Source organism: Culicoides brevitarsis, chromosome 3, assembly GCF_036172545.1.
Source record: "Culicoides brevitarsis isolate CSIRO-B50_1 chromosome 3, AGI_CSIRO_Cbre_v1, whole genome shotgun sequence".
NCBI lineage: Eukaryota > Metazoa > Arthropoda > Insecta > Diptera > Ceratopogonidae > Culicoides > Culicoides brevitarsis.
In genome coordinates this window covers 29,435,140-29,452,146 of record NC_087087.1, presented here as the reverse complement: position 1 = coordinate 29,452,146, position 17,007 = coordinate 29,435,140, and the positions used below count along the sequence as shown (strand labels likewise).

Below are 17,007 nucleotides of genomic sequence, written 5' to 3'. Positions count from 1 at the left end.
ATTTTAAAATGAAATATTAAAAAAAAGTTAATTTTTTATAAATGTCTTTTGAAGTAAAAAAAATTACTAAATTAATATAAAAAAATTGAATTACAAAATAAAATTATTTTTAAATTTTTTTTAAAATTATTTCATCAAATTTTTATAAGAAATATATATATATATATAAATATATCAAAAAATAATAAAAAAAATTTTTAAGAAATTAATAAAAAAATTTAAGTTAAAATTATTTTTCAATTAAAATTTTTGTAAATTAATTTTTAAATATTTTGAATTTATTTTTAAGTTTATTTTTTTTTCTTCGTTAAAAATTTGAGATTCGCTTATTTGCCAATTCAAAAAAATATTTTATTTTTTTTAATTTAATTTTTTAACAATTATTATTTAATAATTATTTAATAATTATTTAACAATTATTTTTAAAATTATTTCAGAAAATTTTTAAGTTAAAATAAATTTAAAAAACAAATTTTTAATTAAATTTTTAATAAATTAATTCGTAAATTTTAAAAATTAAAATTCTCTTGTTAAAAATTTGAAATTCGCTTTTTTGCTAATTCAAAAAAAAATTACTTAAATGTTATTTTTTTTACAAATATTTTTATGAAAATTCAAATTTGATCAATTTTCGTCTCTTCTTTTGATGTTTCTCCTTCAAAAGTACTTCATAAAAACTCAGCAAGAGCCCTGATGGCTTTAAAAAACTGAAAATAAATTTACGTTACTTGCTTTTCCCATTTTATCTTTTTGAGTTTATCAACAAAATTAGTTTATTTACTGTTCGTAGATGATGCACCTACCTCTATAAATATAAATATATATAAATATTAAGTGTTACCTCCATCCATTCACCTACACACACAAAAATTTATAATTATAAAAATCCTGACCTTTTTTTGATGGCATTCTCGTACTTTTTTGTGTATAGATAGCAAGCAAATAGTTTCCAGTTCGACGTCGTCGATTACCTGAATAATAATTTAAATTACAAAATTTCACCTTTTTTCATGATTTGAAATTGGGAAAGTTTTTGTTTGTCCCTTTTTTAGATAAAATTTCACGTTTTTCTCGTAAATTAATGAGTTTTTTTGTGTTTTTTAGTTGAGACAGCCGCCGGGAAAGCAATTGGATACTATTGAAGATGCGCAGGAGGCGCAACGGGCAAGTAGCCATTTTACGTTTAATCGACACACGATGCAAGATGCAGCTTATTACTCGCATCCCGGTATGCAACAATCGATGATGAATGTGCTTCCAATGCAATATAGCGGGTTATTAAATCAAAATAATGTAAGTTTTTTTTTAAAAATATTTTTCTTAATTTTTTATAATTTTTTAAAAACTTTTTAATTTTTATTATTAATTTTTAATTTTTTTTTATTTTTTTAAATTTTTATTTTTTTTAATTTAAAAAAAAATCAATTTTAATTTTTGTTTCAATATTATTTTTTTAATTTTTTTATTTTTCAAATTAAAAAACTTTTTTTTTTAATTTTTTAAAAATATTTTCACGATTTTTTTTATTTAATTTTTTCTTATTTTTAAAATATTTTTTAAATAAATTTTTTATATTTTTTATAGATCCTTTATTTTATTTTTAATTTAATTGTTTTTTTTTAATTTTTAAAATATTTTTAAATTTTTTTTTAATTTAAAAAAAAAAATCATTTTAATTTTTTCACGATTTTTTTTTATTTTTAGACATGGCGTCGTTCTTATGATGACGGAGACATCACGCCCACAAATGAGAATTTCATTTGCACGGAAGGTGGTGGCACGTTGCCTCGTCACAATCGCAGCGGAATAAATCGGAGCCGTCCAGTAGCGAAAGTCGTTGCGACAAATGTGATGCAGCAGCAGCAGCAACAAGCTCTTTTGGCGCAGCAGCAACAACAACAACCCCCAATTATGATGCAAGATTTGGCATTCAAGCAAATCCCGGTTGCCACAAAATGTTTTACGAATCATTGCAACCCCGCTGCCGCTGCTGCTCCGGGAAGTTTAGTCGGTAGTCCAATGATGGGTAAAAAGCATCCGCCCGAACCGCCGAGACGACAGTTTTCGAGTCCCGCACAAATTGAACAATTTTCCGGGCACTTTGAGCAACTCTCGTTGACGTCGCAGCAACAAGCTCAATCGCATTACGCAATCCCCACGTATCAGCCATACCACTTTAGTGCGCACTTGCCGCACAATTATCAGCACTATCCGCAACACAATCAACCGGTTTACGCGAATTTCATGAGTGGACAGCAGCATCAGACGACTGTCGAGGTGCATGCGGAGAAAATTAATGATTCAAAGGTGAGATTTTTTTAAAAATTTATTTTTAATGATTTTTTGATTAAAAAAAAAATAAAAAGTAAATTGGTTTTTAAAATTTTAAAAAATTATCCAAAAATATTTTATTTAATTATATTAATATTTAATTATATATTTTTTAAAATTTTTTCCATTCCAAAAATTCATTAAATAAAATTCTTTGCAGTTAATTTTAATTAATTTTATAAAAAAAAAATATATTCTTAAAAATTTTAAAACCTTATTGAAATTTTATTAAAATTCAAATATTAATTAAATTTTTAAATATTTATTTAATTTTTTTATCAATTTTATAAAATTCATTAAATTTAAAAAAATACATAAGTAAATATTTTTTTTAAAAAATCGAGATAATAGAAAAATCCTAATAGAGAAAATAATTTAAAAAAAATGTAAGGAAAATTTAAAGAGTAATTTAATAATAATTTTTTTCAAAGTAAAAAATATAAATTTTTTGATTAAAATTAAAATAATAATTAAAAAAATTGAATAGTTAAAAAAAAATTATATTAAAATAATTAAATTTATTAAATATTTTTAAGCAACAAAAAAAGTTATTAATTTTTATTTATTTATTTTTTTTTATTTAAATTAATATTTAAATGCATTTTTTTTTTATTTTAAGAAAAAAATTTAGAATTTATTGAAAATTTTTAAACATAATTTAAAATAGATTTTTTCTTTTAATTTTACATAAATACATTTTCTTTTTTAATAAAAAAACAAATTTTAAATTTTTATTTTATTTTAATAAATTAATTAATTTAATCTTAATAAAAATAAATTAATTATTTTTAATAAAAATAAAATAAAATTTAATGAAAATAATAAAAAAAAAAATAAAAATTTAATAAACATAAATATTTTTATAAAAAAAAAATATCATAAAATTTTTAAAACTACCAAATCCAAAAAAATATTTTAATAATTTTTTTTTTTCATTTATTTTACAGTCCAACTCGAGCATAGACTCCATCGATGCCATCCCCTTTGCCAACGACAATGCCGGCACAATTAAGAATCGCGCGATTGTCAATCGTCACGAAACCTCGTTGACATCCCTCTCCTCCTCGAGTTCCAGTTCGTCGTGTTCGGGTGCCAGTTCAAAGTCAACTTCGTCATCTGCCTCCGTAACGACAACAATTGCCGGAAACACATCCAAACTGAATGCCCTCAAGTCGTCACAGTCCCCAACCTCGACTTCGATGTCAACGGGAATCACGAACGATGCCGCCGCCGCTGCCGAACTTGTCGACACGAATGTCCTGAATGACATCGGAAACATGCTCGCCAACTTGACTGACGAACTGGATGCCATGCTGGAAGAGGAGAAACGAGCAGGCATTAACGATAGCGAGTAAATTTCATTGTCCAGTAGTAATTATTGATGATAGAATCCAGTGATAAATTAACAGAAAAAATTAATATTTAATCCCAAATAATTTTTTGAACGTACTTTCCTCAAAGATTTAAGCTGTCAGAGCACGCTTAAGACGTTGTTTAACATAAATACATAATGTATACTGGAAAATTTAGCAAACAAATTATTATAAACTATCATTAGAATTAAAAATATTATGAATTTAAAATAGATAAATGAATGAAACTTAAAAAAAATAAAAATAAGAAGGAGAAAAATAACTTTTGTACTGTCAACGTAGCAATTATGTGACTAGAATAGCAATTTAGGGGGCATTCTTGCAGGTATTAAACATAAAAATTGCGTAAAACTGTTAGATAAAATAAAAAATGTTTATTATTCATGTATCTCAAAATAATAAACAATGCACTGATTAAAAAAATCAAATCAATATTTAATAATAATAAATATTGTTGTAATAATTTGTTTAAATTTGTCATTCAAGAAAGATTAGTTAAACATTAGTATTTGTTAAAATTAAAAAAAAATAATTAAAATATACTTAAAAAGCCTACAGGCTCATTTACGATAAAAAAAATGTATATACTACTTATTATTACTATTATTAATAATAAACATTTATTTAAACTTAAGTCAAAAGATATATCAAAAAAAAATAATATAAATATTATTAATAACTTCACTTAAAATATATACAAAAAAAATAAAATTAGGTAAAAATAAATAAACAAAATATACACATTTCAATGGTTATTAATAACAAAATAATATTATAAAAATATAATAATTAATTATTATTATAATGATGATAAATAAACATTAACATTAGAATTAAAATAAATAATAATAATTAAATATAAAATTATTGTAAAAAAAAATACAATTCATGTAGAAATAAAGTGATTGATAAAATTGTTTCAAAAGAAAAAAAATTATTATTTTTAATATTGATCCAAAAATTTTCTCACCCTAACTTTTCAGCTCTTCTTCGTTGGTTTCTCAAAAAAAAAATGTATATTATAAATTGTATACATAGAATTTTGAATGTTATAGTCAACATATATGATATATCTAACCTTTCCTTACCTATAATCAATATATTATTCGAAATTTCAATATTTTTTCAATAAAACAGAAAACAAGAATTCTAATCGATAAGCGAGCCAAACACAGCTTTAGAACACAATCCACAATAGAAATAGACAAATAGGACATAATGATGACTGAGAACAATAAACAAAACATAATATTTATAACAAAATAATATCTGCATTTAAGTTTTACTTACATTACTTTGACTGAAAATGTATACGTGTTTCTTTGTTTTGAGTTTAAAAAAAAATATTAAAAAAAATATTTAGACGGATCAAGTACAAGATGAGAAAAAATAATAATAATTATTATTATTATTAATTATTATATTAATGTGTATTTCCAATTTATAATAAAAAATAAAAAACTGCCCTTTGAAACATTGAAAAAAATTGTTTTATTTCAAATTTAAAAGGTAACATAATTTTTTTAAATTGATATTTATTAATATTATTAATTTAAATTATTATTTATTTTAATTATTATAATTTAATTATTATTAACATTTATATTTATTATTTAAATAATTAAAATTAAATTTTTAATATTTAGTAAAAAATTCAAAAACAAATAATTATTAAATAATATATATTTCAATATATATATTTTTTAATAATCAAATAATTTTTAATTACTTACAATTTAATTTTTTAATAGGTAAATAAGCCTTCATAAAATAATAAAAATAAAAAAAAATAATATTTAAAAAAAAATTGGAAAATAAATAAAATATAACTTACCATTATTTTTTTTATTAGTTAAAATTAAAGCCTTTATCAAAATCCAAAATATTTTTTTTAAATTTTTTTAATCATTTATCATTTCTTTATATTTAATTATTATTATATTGATATATAAAACTTTAATAATAAAAAAATAAATTTATATAGGGGAAGACGGGGCACATTCATAACTGGGGTACATTCATAAATTGATTTTTCGCCTATTTACAAAGGCTGAATCAAAAAAAGTTGTTCTACGAAAGTTGCATTTTTTCATGCTCTTTAAATGCACAAAAGAAATTTTTTTGATATCTCTTGTCATTTCGGAGAAAAATGTTAAAATTTGGTTTTTGGGGTCGTTGATCTAATTTTTGTGACTTACGAAAGTATGTAAAACTCCAAGATGAAGCACGAATAATTTCAAAATGTTATTTTAGATAGTTAGTAGCAAGTGTCTTTCACAAATTCACAAAAAAAAAATTTGAAAAATATTCAAGCATCTTGACATACACAGAGCGTCATTTCAAAATCTTGCTTTGGGGTACATTCATAACGTACATGGCACAGTATAGCGATTGTATGAACCGAAAAAAATTTTGATAGGTTTTTGTTAGTTTTTTCGAAAAATACTACTTACAATCAAAGAATTTGACCAAAAATTGACTTAGATGTCAAAAAGGGCTTAAAAACAGGCTAAAACGCTATTTTTCTCACATACCCTCATAATAGACAATAATTTGAAGTCTAATGTCAATATATCTAGATATCTGAAAGGATATCTGGAAAATATATATCACGAAAAAGTCTGCTGAGGATCGTAGACCATAAACACATTTCAAAAAAATTACTTCCTTCAAGTAAAACCATAGTTTATGAATGTACCCCATGCCATTTATGAATCTACCCCAGGGTCGGGGCACATTCATAAAAATGACTTCTTTTACTCAAACGATCATAACTTCCTTACTGATGGTCATAATCGATCAAATCTTGTGTCAAAATAAAGTAAACTAATGTAGCTAACACATCCATAAAGAAAATCCCGAAAATTATTAATTTTACTACATGCCCGGCGCGTTCTGCAAAAGTGTTATGAATGTGCCCCGTCTTCCCCTAAACTTACCTTTAAAACTTTTAAACTTACTTTTAACTAAATAAAAATTGAGCCTTCATTCAAAAAATTCCAAAATAAAAGAAAATTATTTTTTTTTTATTTTTATTAATCATTTATCATTTAATATTTGGGTGATTATAATTATATTAATAATAATTAATATATAATAGTTTAATAATAATAATAATATTGTAGGCAAAAAATTATCATATTTATTTTTTTTTAATATTAATTAATAATTAATTTAATTTACTCATTATCATTATTTATTATTTTTTTTTTTTGTTGTTGTTTTCTAAATCGACTACAGAGTTCAATAAAAATCATTTTTTTAAAGCTCACACAAAACACCTTCAAATTGTATTTATTTTTTTAGCGTATATTATTTTTTTTTCATCCCATAATTGTTACCTTTTCAATATATATATTTTTTATATATATATTAATTATTTTATTATTATTACAAATACGTTTACAACTAAGACACAATCTTTTTACTTTATTAATTTTCTTTTTCTTTGTATTGTGTTTGCTTTTAATTTCTTTCTTTTTTGTTATTGTAATGATTTTTTTTTCGAAAAATACATACAACAAAATTTTTTTCTATCATTAATTTTTTTTTATAGAATGTTTTTTTTCATGATTTCTTATGTTAATAATAAAATATGCATTTTTGTTGGTTTTTTGTTTAAAATGATTGGAATACGAGAAGGACACATTTATTTTTCATTTTCATTATTTTTCAAATTCAATACAAAGTGGGAGATTTTTTTCTCAATTATAATTAATTATACAGTAACTCTATTTTTTTTTCATTGTTTTGCTAGGATATGCATAATATTTATGATGTTTTATGTCCTGTTTTATTAACTTAAGTCTATTATATATGTTATGATGTGCACAAGAATTTTTTTTAAATAATTTTTTTTTGGTCTTTATGACTGAGAAACTGATGAAACGGCGGAATTTTAGCACACACGTGGTTGGTGTGTTGTGGGGTTTATTTTTTTCTGTTTCTTAATTTGACTTAATTTAAACACTAAAATTCTACTGGTTATTTCCACATCGATTATATATGTATAGAATAAGTTTACTGTATGTTGTCGTTAAAGTAGATATATATATCATATATGTTATTATTATTATTTTATTTATTATCATCTAAATAAGGGTATCATTTCAATTTCTTTTTAGCTCACATTATATGTCTGTTTTGTTACCTTAAAGTTACCTTCATTAAAAATTTTTAAATATGTTTTGTCGTGACATGTTATGTTTTGAATGAATATAAATAATTATTATTATATTATTATTATATAACATAATATATAACATAAAATGGGAGTGTATAATGTTAAACATCCATAAGAAAAAAAAATTAAAAAAATTCTTACTACTTATTTACCACATAAAACGGCGAGCTTTGTATTTTTCTACTTTTTTTTTTAATTTTTTTTATATTTTTTTTTCAATATCAATATTTTAATATTAAAAAATAAATTGCAAGAGCTTTAATGGCACATTTGAGTGAGCTTGATGCAAAGCACAAACGTTTACATTGTTTTAGTAGTATTTTTTCACATTCTTTTAAAGTGATAATAAAAATATATAATGATAAAAAAGTACATTTTGTTTTGATTTAATTCATTTTTTTTTTGTCACTACACATTATTATTATTAAATATACTTAAAAAGTAACAAATCTATAGTTTTGGTAACCATGATGAATATGAATGTTGATAAAAATCATTAAATATATATAATGGAGCTTGCATGGAAGGATGATAGTCCTTATTTAATTTTTTTTAGACACTCAATATTTTGGAGAGCTTTAAAGAATATAATAAATGTGTGAATGATTCTCAACCTACATCATATATGTTCGTTTATTAATTAATTTTTAAAAATTTGTAAGAAGGAATATAATGATGACAAATTTAAACGAGTATTTTTTTTTATTAAAAAAATATTTTTTTTGTTGTTGTTGTATAAGATCGTTTTTTTGTATCTTTTTAAAGCTGTTCGAATCATATGTCACCATTTTTATATTTTTACATTTTTTTTCTTACGAGTAATATTTTAATTGATTAAGTGATAAAAAATTGGCATTTTTTCTGTTACATATATTTTATAAATTTAAACATTTATTATTATAAATATATGTTGTTATAAAAAAAAATGATATGCTATATAAGACAAGAAATGTGAATTTTTTTCATTTACTAGATTAAATTAAAAATTAATTTTTTTTTTTGCACATACAAATTTTCACTTTCGGGCGTTTTTTTGGCAAAAATAGCTTGATGTTAAAATTAAGGCAATTTTAAAAATAAAAAAAAAATAATTTTTGCACTTTTTTTCTTGGGAGATCTTTTTTTGGTGTACAGGCTCGAACATAATTATAGCTTATAAAAAAAATAAAAATTTGGCTCGAATTAAGGAAATGTTGGCAATTTTTTTGTATCATAAAAGTTATCATGTATTTTTCGGTAAAGGCATGAATTATAATTATATTCGAAGTATGAGTTTTTTTTATTATTATAATTAATAATGATAATTTTTTGATCATAATAATTAATTAAAAGCACTGGAAGTCATCATCATCATTTTTTTCAATAATTATTAATAATTATGTTGGTCCATGATATAGAATTCTTTGAGAAATTTTGAGCTCATTGTAATTTTTTTGTAAGCAGGTACGTAAAAATCTAATTTTTCGGGAAGCAAGTATGTAGTAAAATACTGATTTTATTAAAGTTGATAAAATAGGAGCCTGTATCATGTCCATATTTTTTTATAAATTGATATTTAATTAAATAATTGAGCGTTTTTTCGTCACATAATATTTTTTTTAATAAAAAGTCTTTTTTAATAATTTTTTTTAATTTAATCATCATGAGACCATAACAAGTTAAAATATTATTATTAATAATAATAAATATTATTAATAAAATTAAAAAATAAATATTATTATTATTAATATTAATTAATAATTAAATTGAATATTAATTAATTAAATTAATATTTAACTAATTTAATATTTAATTTAATTTAATTAATTAATTATAATTAATATTAATTAATATATTATTATTAAATATTAATAATTATAATATTAATTATAATTAATTATAATTATAATATTATTAATATTAATTAATAATTAATAATAATAATATTTTTAGAAAATTAAAAAAAAAATTATTGCCCATTTTTTTTTTTTTTGCATATTCAACTGTGCCACACAATATTAATAATTAATATATGATTTTTTAAGCTACTGATTTTTTTTTTAATTTTTTTGTTGTTTAATAAACAAGAGAAATATATATATAAACTATTTTACACTAATAGTTACACAGTACATACATATACTAAAAGGACACAGTTTTAATTCAAGCAATCATTTTATTGTTTCTTTTTATTTTTTTATTTCTCTTGAATGACCGACAACTTTAATTTTATTTAATTATTTTTTATAATATTTTTTTGTTTATTTTTTTTGAAAGACATCTGAGAATGGCAAAGATTATGTCTTCATCATATATTATTGGGTTTTTGGTTTTTTTTTTCTTCTATGTTTGTCTAAAAAGTTATTTCTACATTTTTTTTTTGTTCAAAATACAATTATTATTATTTTTTGAGTTATAGGTACGTTTATATCCTTTCAATATTTTTTTATTATTGTTTTTTGCTTATTTTTATTCTGTGTGAACATTTTCAAAAAAAAAAAAAAAAAATTTTACTCATTTTTTTTAGATTTTTTTTCATGAAACTCTTATACAGATATTATATATTTTAACTCGGTGAGGAATTTTTTATTAATTTTTTTTTATGTGTCATCATTTCTTAAAAATATTATATTTAAGATTTCGTTTATTTTAATTTTTTTTTTAATTTTTAATATTAGCATCTACAGTTGGTAGTTGTAACAATAAAATATATATGTTGTTTTTTTTTTATCAGATTTCATTTTTTTTTTTCAAGGAAACACTGATCATAAAAATTCTTTATCTAAATTCACTTGGTTATTATTAATTATTAAATGTATTTTTTTTTAATATTGGAATCAAAGATTTATTCCCAAGTCTTTGTCTTTTCAATTTTTTCACTTGATTTATTTATTTTTTTTTTTTTTGATTTTATCAAATTAAATATATTTATTATTAAATATGTGAGTATGCTATTTTTTTGTTCAAAAATTCATAAATTCAATTTTATTTTTTTTTTCATATATATTATATATTGTAACAACTGGTCCTGTATTTTGGACAATTCTACATGTTTAATATATATATATTTTTTTTATTTGCCACATTTTTGCTATTGAATAATATTTTGTATCACGTATCTCCATGAATTTATTACTTTTCAAGTCAGTGTCAGAATGAGTGTAAATGTGTTGTGTTTAAATATTTTTTTTTGTTTATGATTGAAATGATTGTGAATTAGATCAGTAGGCAATTATATTGTGCTGTTGTTCAAATATATAGTTGTTACTTTGTGTCACTGTTAAATATACAATTTTTTTTATAGTATAATTTGATTTTTTTTTCTGTTCGAGGGAAGAAATAGCAAACCGATTGGTTGCGGTCATGGAATGAATCTACGCCAAAATAAGTGTATTTTTTTTAGATTTTTCAGTATATTTTTCTGAGGTATGCTCTTTATTTTGTTTTAAAAGTTTAGTACACAAAAATCTAATCCCCTGAAAATATTTATTTTTTAGTACGTATTTTGCTATTTTTTGTTGTTGTTGTAATTTTTTTATAATAAAAAAAAAAAAAAAAAAAAAAAAATTAAAAAGCTGAAAATTGATTTTAGAGTGAAATTGTGATGATTTAAATTAAAATTTAAAAAAAAATTAAAAAAATTTTTTTTTTATATAATATGAAAAGCATTCACAGCCGTTTTGATTTAAAAATAATTAAAATTAAATGATTATTTTTTTTTATTTTTTCAAGAATTTTTTTTCTAAACAAATTTTTAATTTTTTTTTGTTACATATAGATAAATATTTTAAACATTGATCTAAAGAGCATAAGAGTATAAAGAGAAAAGTTAGCTTATAATTATTGTTAATGTATAAGAAGAACACATTTACCTCGCATCTAGTTTTTTTTGTTTGTCACAGGATTTTTCCTTGTATCATATTTTTTTTATTGTTTATGTTTATTAATATTTTTTTATTATTAATATTATTAAATTAATAATGTATGTATTATTAATAATTATATGAATAAATACACTTAAAAAACTATTTTATTATTTTTTTGTCTTATATTAATGAATATTTATTTTTTTTTTAATTATTACCCATTAATCGTATTTTTTATTATTATTAATTTTATTTTATTAATATTTTTAATATTATTAAAAATTAGATTATTTGTTGTTATTTTTTTTAATTATATGTTTGTATGTATATATATAAATGTATTAAAAAGAAGAGCAATTCAATCATATATAATAGTATATTTTATAATATATATATTGGATGTAAAATCACTCATTGTTACATATTGTTGTTCCATTTCTTTGTTAAATATATATGTTTGAATAAAAGATTGAACTAGAATTTATTATCAATATTTTTATTATTTTTCTTTTGTTTTAACACAAATGGAAATGCAATTGTCTCTGATGATGTGAATTATTATTTTTTATTTTTTTTATTAATTTTATAAATAACACAGTCATATAATAAGTGCAATAAGCGCCTTAAACATTCTAATTATTTTTTTTTTAATTATTTATTTTTTTTTATAATCCAAAAATGTCGGATTATGGTGGGGAAAGGACAATTATTACAATGTCAATGCAAATGGCACTTTTTATGCAGCACAAGAATTGAAGAATCAACTGAGAATTTGTGGTATTTTTTTCTTTCCTCTCCATAATATGAATGATCCTTATAGCCTCTTACATTATATTTTTTTTTCTACGTTTTTTTTTTTATTTTATTTTAATTATTTTATTAAACAGACTCACACTAAGGCTACTGTATTTAGTAATAAATAGTATAGTAGTATTTAGTGTGTCCCTAAACATTTTTCTGTTTATTTTAATTTTTTTTTCTTTACATATATGTTGGTTGATACGTAAAATATATATATCGAGATATTTTTTTGCAAATTGCTAAGAATTGTTTGTTTAATATAATTACCTTAATGCTTATTAATCATTTGAATTTTTTTTATGCTTACAAAGTAAAAACTCTTGTTGTTGTTTTTATTGATTTATTTTTAATAAACGTTAAATCTAACTTTTTTTTATTTAAATTATATGTTTTATTATGTTTAAAATTAATTATATTTTAGCACAATCTTTGATTTCGTTTAAGTCTAAAATGGAATACTTTTTACTCTGTGTGTTTCTCATTTTTTAATTATTTTTTTTTCATCGTCATACAAAACACAAAAATAATGTTTTTTATTTAATATTGAATAATTATTAATAATTATTTTAAATAATAATTTTTTAAATTATTTTAATTATTTAAAAATTATTTTTTTAATTAAATTATAATAATAATTTTAATTAATTTAAAATAATAAAAAAATAATTAATTAATAATTATTTAAAATAATTTTTTAAAAATTATTTTATATTTAAAAATATTTAATATTTAGTTATTAAAAAATATAAATATTTTTAAAAAAAAAATAATTTTAAAATATTATTAATAATTATTTAAAATAATATTTTTTAAAAATTATTTTAATTATTTAAAAATTATATAATATTTAATTATATTAAAAATATTAAATATTTTTAAATTAAAAAAAAATTTTAAAAATTATTATTTTTATATTTTTTAAAAAAAATTATTTATAATTTAATTACATTGAAAAAAAATAAATAATTTTTAATAAAAAAAATAAATTAAAAAATTATTATTTATAATTATTAATTATTATTTAAATTAATTACTAAATAAAAAAAATAATTAGTAACAAAATGAAACAGGAGAACATTTAATTAATTTTTAATTTTTTAGGAACAATCATATTTATTTTTTTTACTTCATATTATATTTAATTTTTTTCATATAATAATGAAGTATGTAAAAATGAGGATTTTTTTTTGCCTGTATTTTGCTTCAAAATTGGACTGACTGAGTTTCTGCGCACACACATTAAAGCTTAAAATTTCAAGTTAATTCAAGTGTGCTTCGATATTTTTTTTATTTTGCATTGAATAAGTAACACACGAACCCCTGAAGCCCAATAAATAGACAAAAAATTTATTTTTTTTTATTGCATTGATCCTGAGCTATTTTGTGTTTTTTTTAAGACGTTGTTTTTTTTAACTTAAATTTTTTTTGTTCTCCATAAAAAAAATGATGGGCAGTTTAAAAAAAAATGAGATTATTTAAAAAAAAAGCGTAGGATGGATAAAAAGCGCTTCCCGATAAAAAAAATAAAACAAAAAAAAAATAAATATTACATTTTTCATCACGTTTCATGTGAACTCTTCATTTATTATTAATATTTTTTAAAGCAACATAATTTTGGAAATAATTATTTTTATTAATTTATAATTAATTAATGATATTCTCTATAATATAGTAAATATTATAATAATATTTTTTTTTAATATAACTTTAAAAACTAAAATTTATTCCACATTTTTCTTCTTTAAATGGTACAACACTTGACTTGTTTGCAATGTATGTTTCATCATAATTGTATTATTTATTTTATAATAATAATATTAATTAATAATAATAATAATGTTTAATAAAAAAAAGCTCAATAAATTACTCGTACATACTTTTTTAATCTTTATGCAAGGACTTCAATTTGGGATTTGATATTCATGTGTATTGGCAATATATAATGTTTAAAACAATATAAGTTAATTATTATTATTTTCATATACTGTTAACATTTTTACTTTTAAATAATAATAATATTAATTATAATAATGATATTTAAAAAAAAACGTAATTTTGACTTGGCTTCATGATCAGACATTTTATGGTATTTTTTTTAATACGTAAGTATAACACGTGTGTGCGCGCGAAGCTTTGCGTTCGCGGCAAAGGTAATGATTTCATTTTTGGGGAACATGTTCAAGTTGTTCAGTTGTTTTTTTTTATTAATTCATAATCATTAGTCTTTTTTTAGTATTTTGTGATTTTAAAAATTTTTTTTAAAGACATAGTAATCATAATACGTAAGAATTATACATATATATAATAATAATAAAAGGTACGTTCAATTGAGTCTTATTGGTCTAGTTCTTCATTTTTTCTCTTTAAATAGTTTTTTTAGTATTGTGTTGTATTGTATTCTTTATTTAGTAATAATATTAGTAATGTTGGCGTTATAGTAGTTTATATATCATGAAAATTATAATAAAATCGGATTGGAAGTAAACAATTTATATCATAATAATTAATATATATGTATATATAATATTATTAAAAAATAAAATAAATTTTTTAAAACAAAAAAAAGTAAGATAACAACACAGTCTCTATATTATAAGGGCATTTTCATTTAAATTTATTTTTTTTGCATGATATGGGAAAGGCGGGAAGATAAATTGTGCGTAAAACGTCCATGCGACGTTTTAAAAAAAAGTATTTTTTGGTGTATATATCATATATATATGTTATAAAATAATAATAATAATAATAATTAAGTTGTATGAGAATAAAAAAATAAAATTTTTAAGCTGTTTCTAAATCTAGATCGTCTTCTTAATTTTTTTCCAGTAAACTTAAAAATACATGTTTGTGAAATAAAATGTTTGATTATTTTTTTTATCATTATTAAAAATTAAATACAGATCGTCTTGCATATTCTCCGTTATTCTTCATCTTCTGCTTATCATATATATAATTTTTTTATCTCCATTTAAAATAATAGGATAGTTAACTTAACAACAAATAAGTTAAAACAAATATGTACGTGTTCCGTAATCACTGTGTGTTTTTTTTAAAAGCATCGATCGAAAGGGTCACACACATCGGTAACCCGTCATATTCGAATTTAAAGCTAAAAAAAAATTTTTTTTTTTTCAAAAATTAATTATTAATAATAATAATAATAATCAGAATCGTAATTTAACAAATTTTTTATTTATTTTATCATATCAGGTAAAAAGAGAGGTATTATTATAATTAAACAATATATTTTAATTTATTATTAATAATAATAAAGAGGCAACCAAAAATGAGTTTTTTTTTATTTTGTCTAAAATATACTTTGTATTGCATTATTTTTTGTTCTTGTTAGTTTGGCGTTTTTTCCATCCAAAAAAAAAATTAAATTAAAAAAAAACAAAACAATCACCAATGATGAATCGATTTGTTGCGACCCGCATCCAAATTACAAGTTAATTTTTTGTTACTTTTTTTTTGTTGATTCATTTTAAATATATTTTTCTTAAAACCTTCACTATAATCATAGTTTTTTTTTATTACGATAATACATTTAGATTTTTTTTTCTGAGGATGAGAAGTTTAGATTTAAGGAGGGGAGATAAAAGTTTTCACATTCAAAGTTTTATAATCGCAAAACTTACAGCCTATTTTCATGTATGTCTTATACTTTATGTGTTTTTTTTTCTTATTTCTTAATTTTTTTCGAAAAAATTATTATTTATTTTTTTTTATAAAAACAAAAAAAATATCTTTTTTTTTATAATTAATTAATATATCATATATTATTATCATATATATATAATAAAACATGTGCTACTAACTACATGAAAAAAGTTTTCCTGTCTCCATTTAATTTTTTTTTTAATTTTTAACTAACAATTAAAATGTGGCTTGTTTACAATTTGACTATCAATCTCTTTTTTTTTCAAGTTTGACTTAAATTTATATCATATATCTTAACATACACGAAAAAAATGGTAAATTACCAAAAGTGTTTGTTAAAAAAAAATCAATAAGGGCATATATGATGAGAGAAAACTTAATATTTAATAAATATGCAGCAACTGATGTAACGTAAGCGCTTATAACGAACATTTCCATTGTTTTTTTTATGATTATGATTTTCCTTACAACTAATTTCTTCCATTTTTTATTAAATATATAATATATATGATGATTTTTTTTCACTAAATATAGTAATATTATTAATAATTTATATGTAATATTTGTTATGTTGTTTCCTTGTTTTCTTTATTTATCCATTTTTTTAGACTAATGTTAATATTATTGGTATTTTTATTTTTTTGTATATAGATATTCAATTATAATATGCATTTTGTTTTCATTATTTTTTTAGTATTACGCTTAAAACTATATATAATTTTCACTTGTTTGTTTCTTATACAAATATATATCATATTGTATATATATTTATATAATATATTGTTATTTATTACTAATAATAATATAAGTAAAG

The 17,007-nt window shown here is 20.0% G+C and overlaps 1 protein-coding gene across 2 annotated transcripts in view; it reads left to right on the top strand.

The window, feature by feature from the left end:
* The window catches only part of LOC134834512 (uncharacterized), a 28,062-nt gene extending 23,885 nt beyond the window's left edge, over positions 1–4,177 (top strand). For both annotated transcript variants that reach the window (XM_063849225.1, XM_063849224.1), the window contains 3 exons: positions 1,105–1,293; positions 1,705–2,307; positions 3,279–4,177. In XM_063849225.1, coding sequence (XP_063705295.1) covers positions 1,105–1,293; positions 1,705–2,307; positions 3,279–3,686 — 1,200 coding nt within the window. In that variant the 3' untranslated portion in view covers positions 3,687–4,177. The remainder of the gene's footprint in view (positions 1–1,104; positions 1,294–1,704; positions 2,308–3,278) is intronic.
* The last annotated feature ends 12,830 nt before the right edge of the window (positions 4,178–17,007 follow it).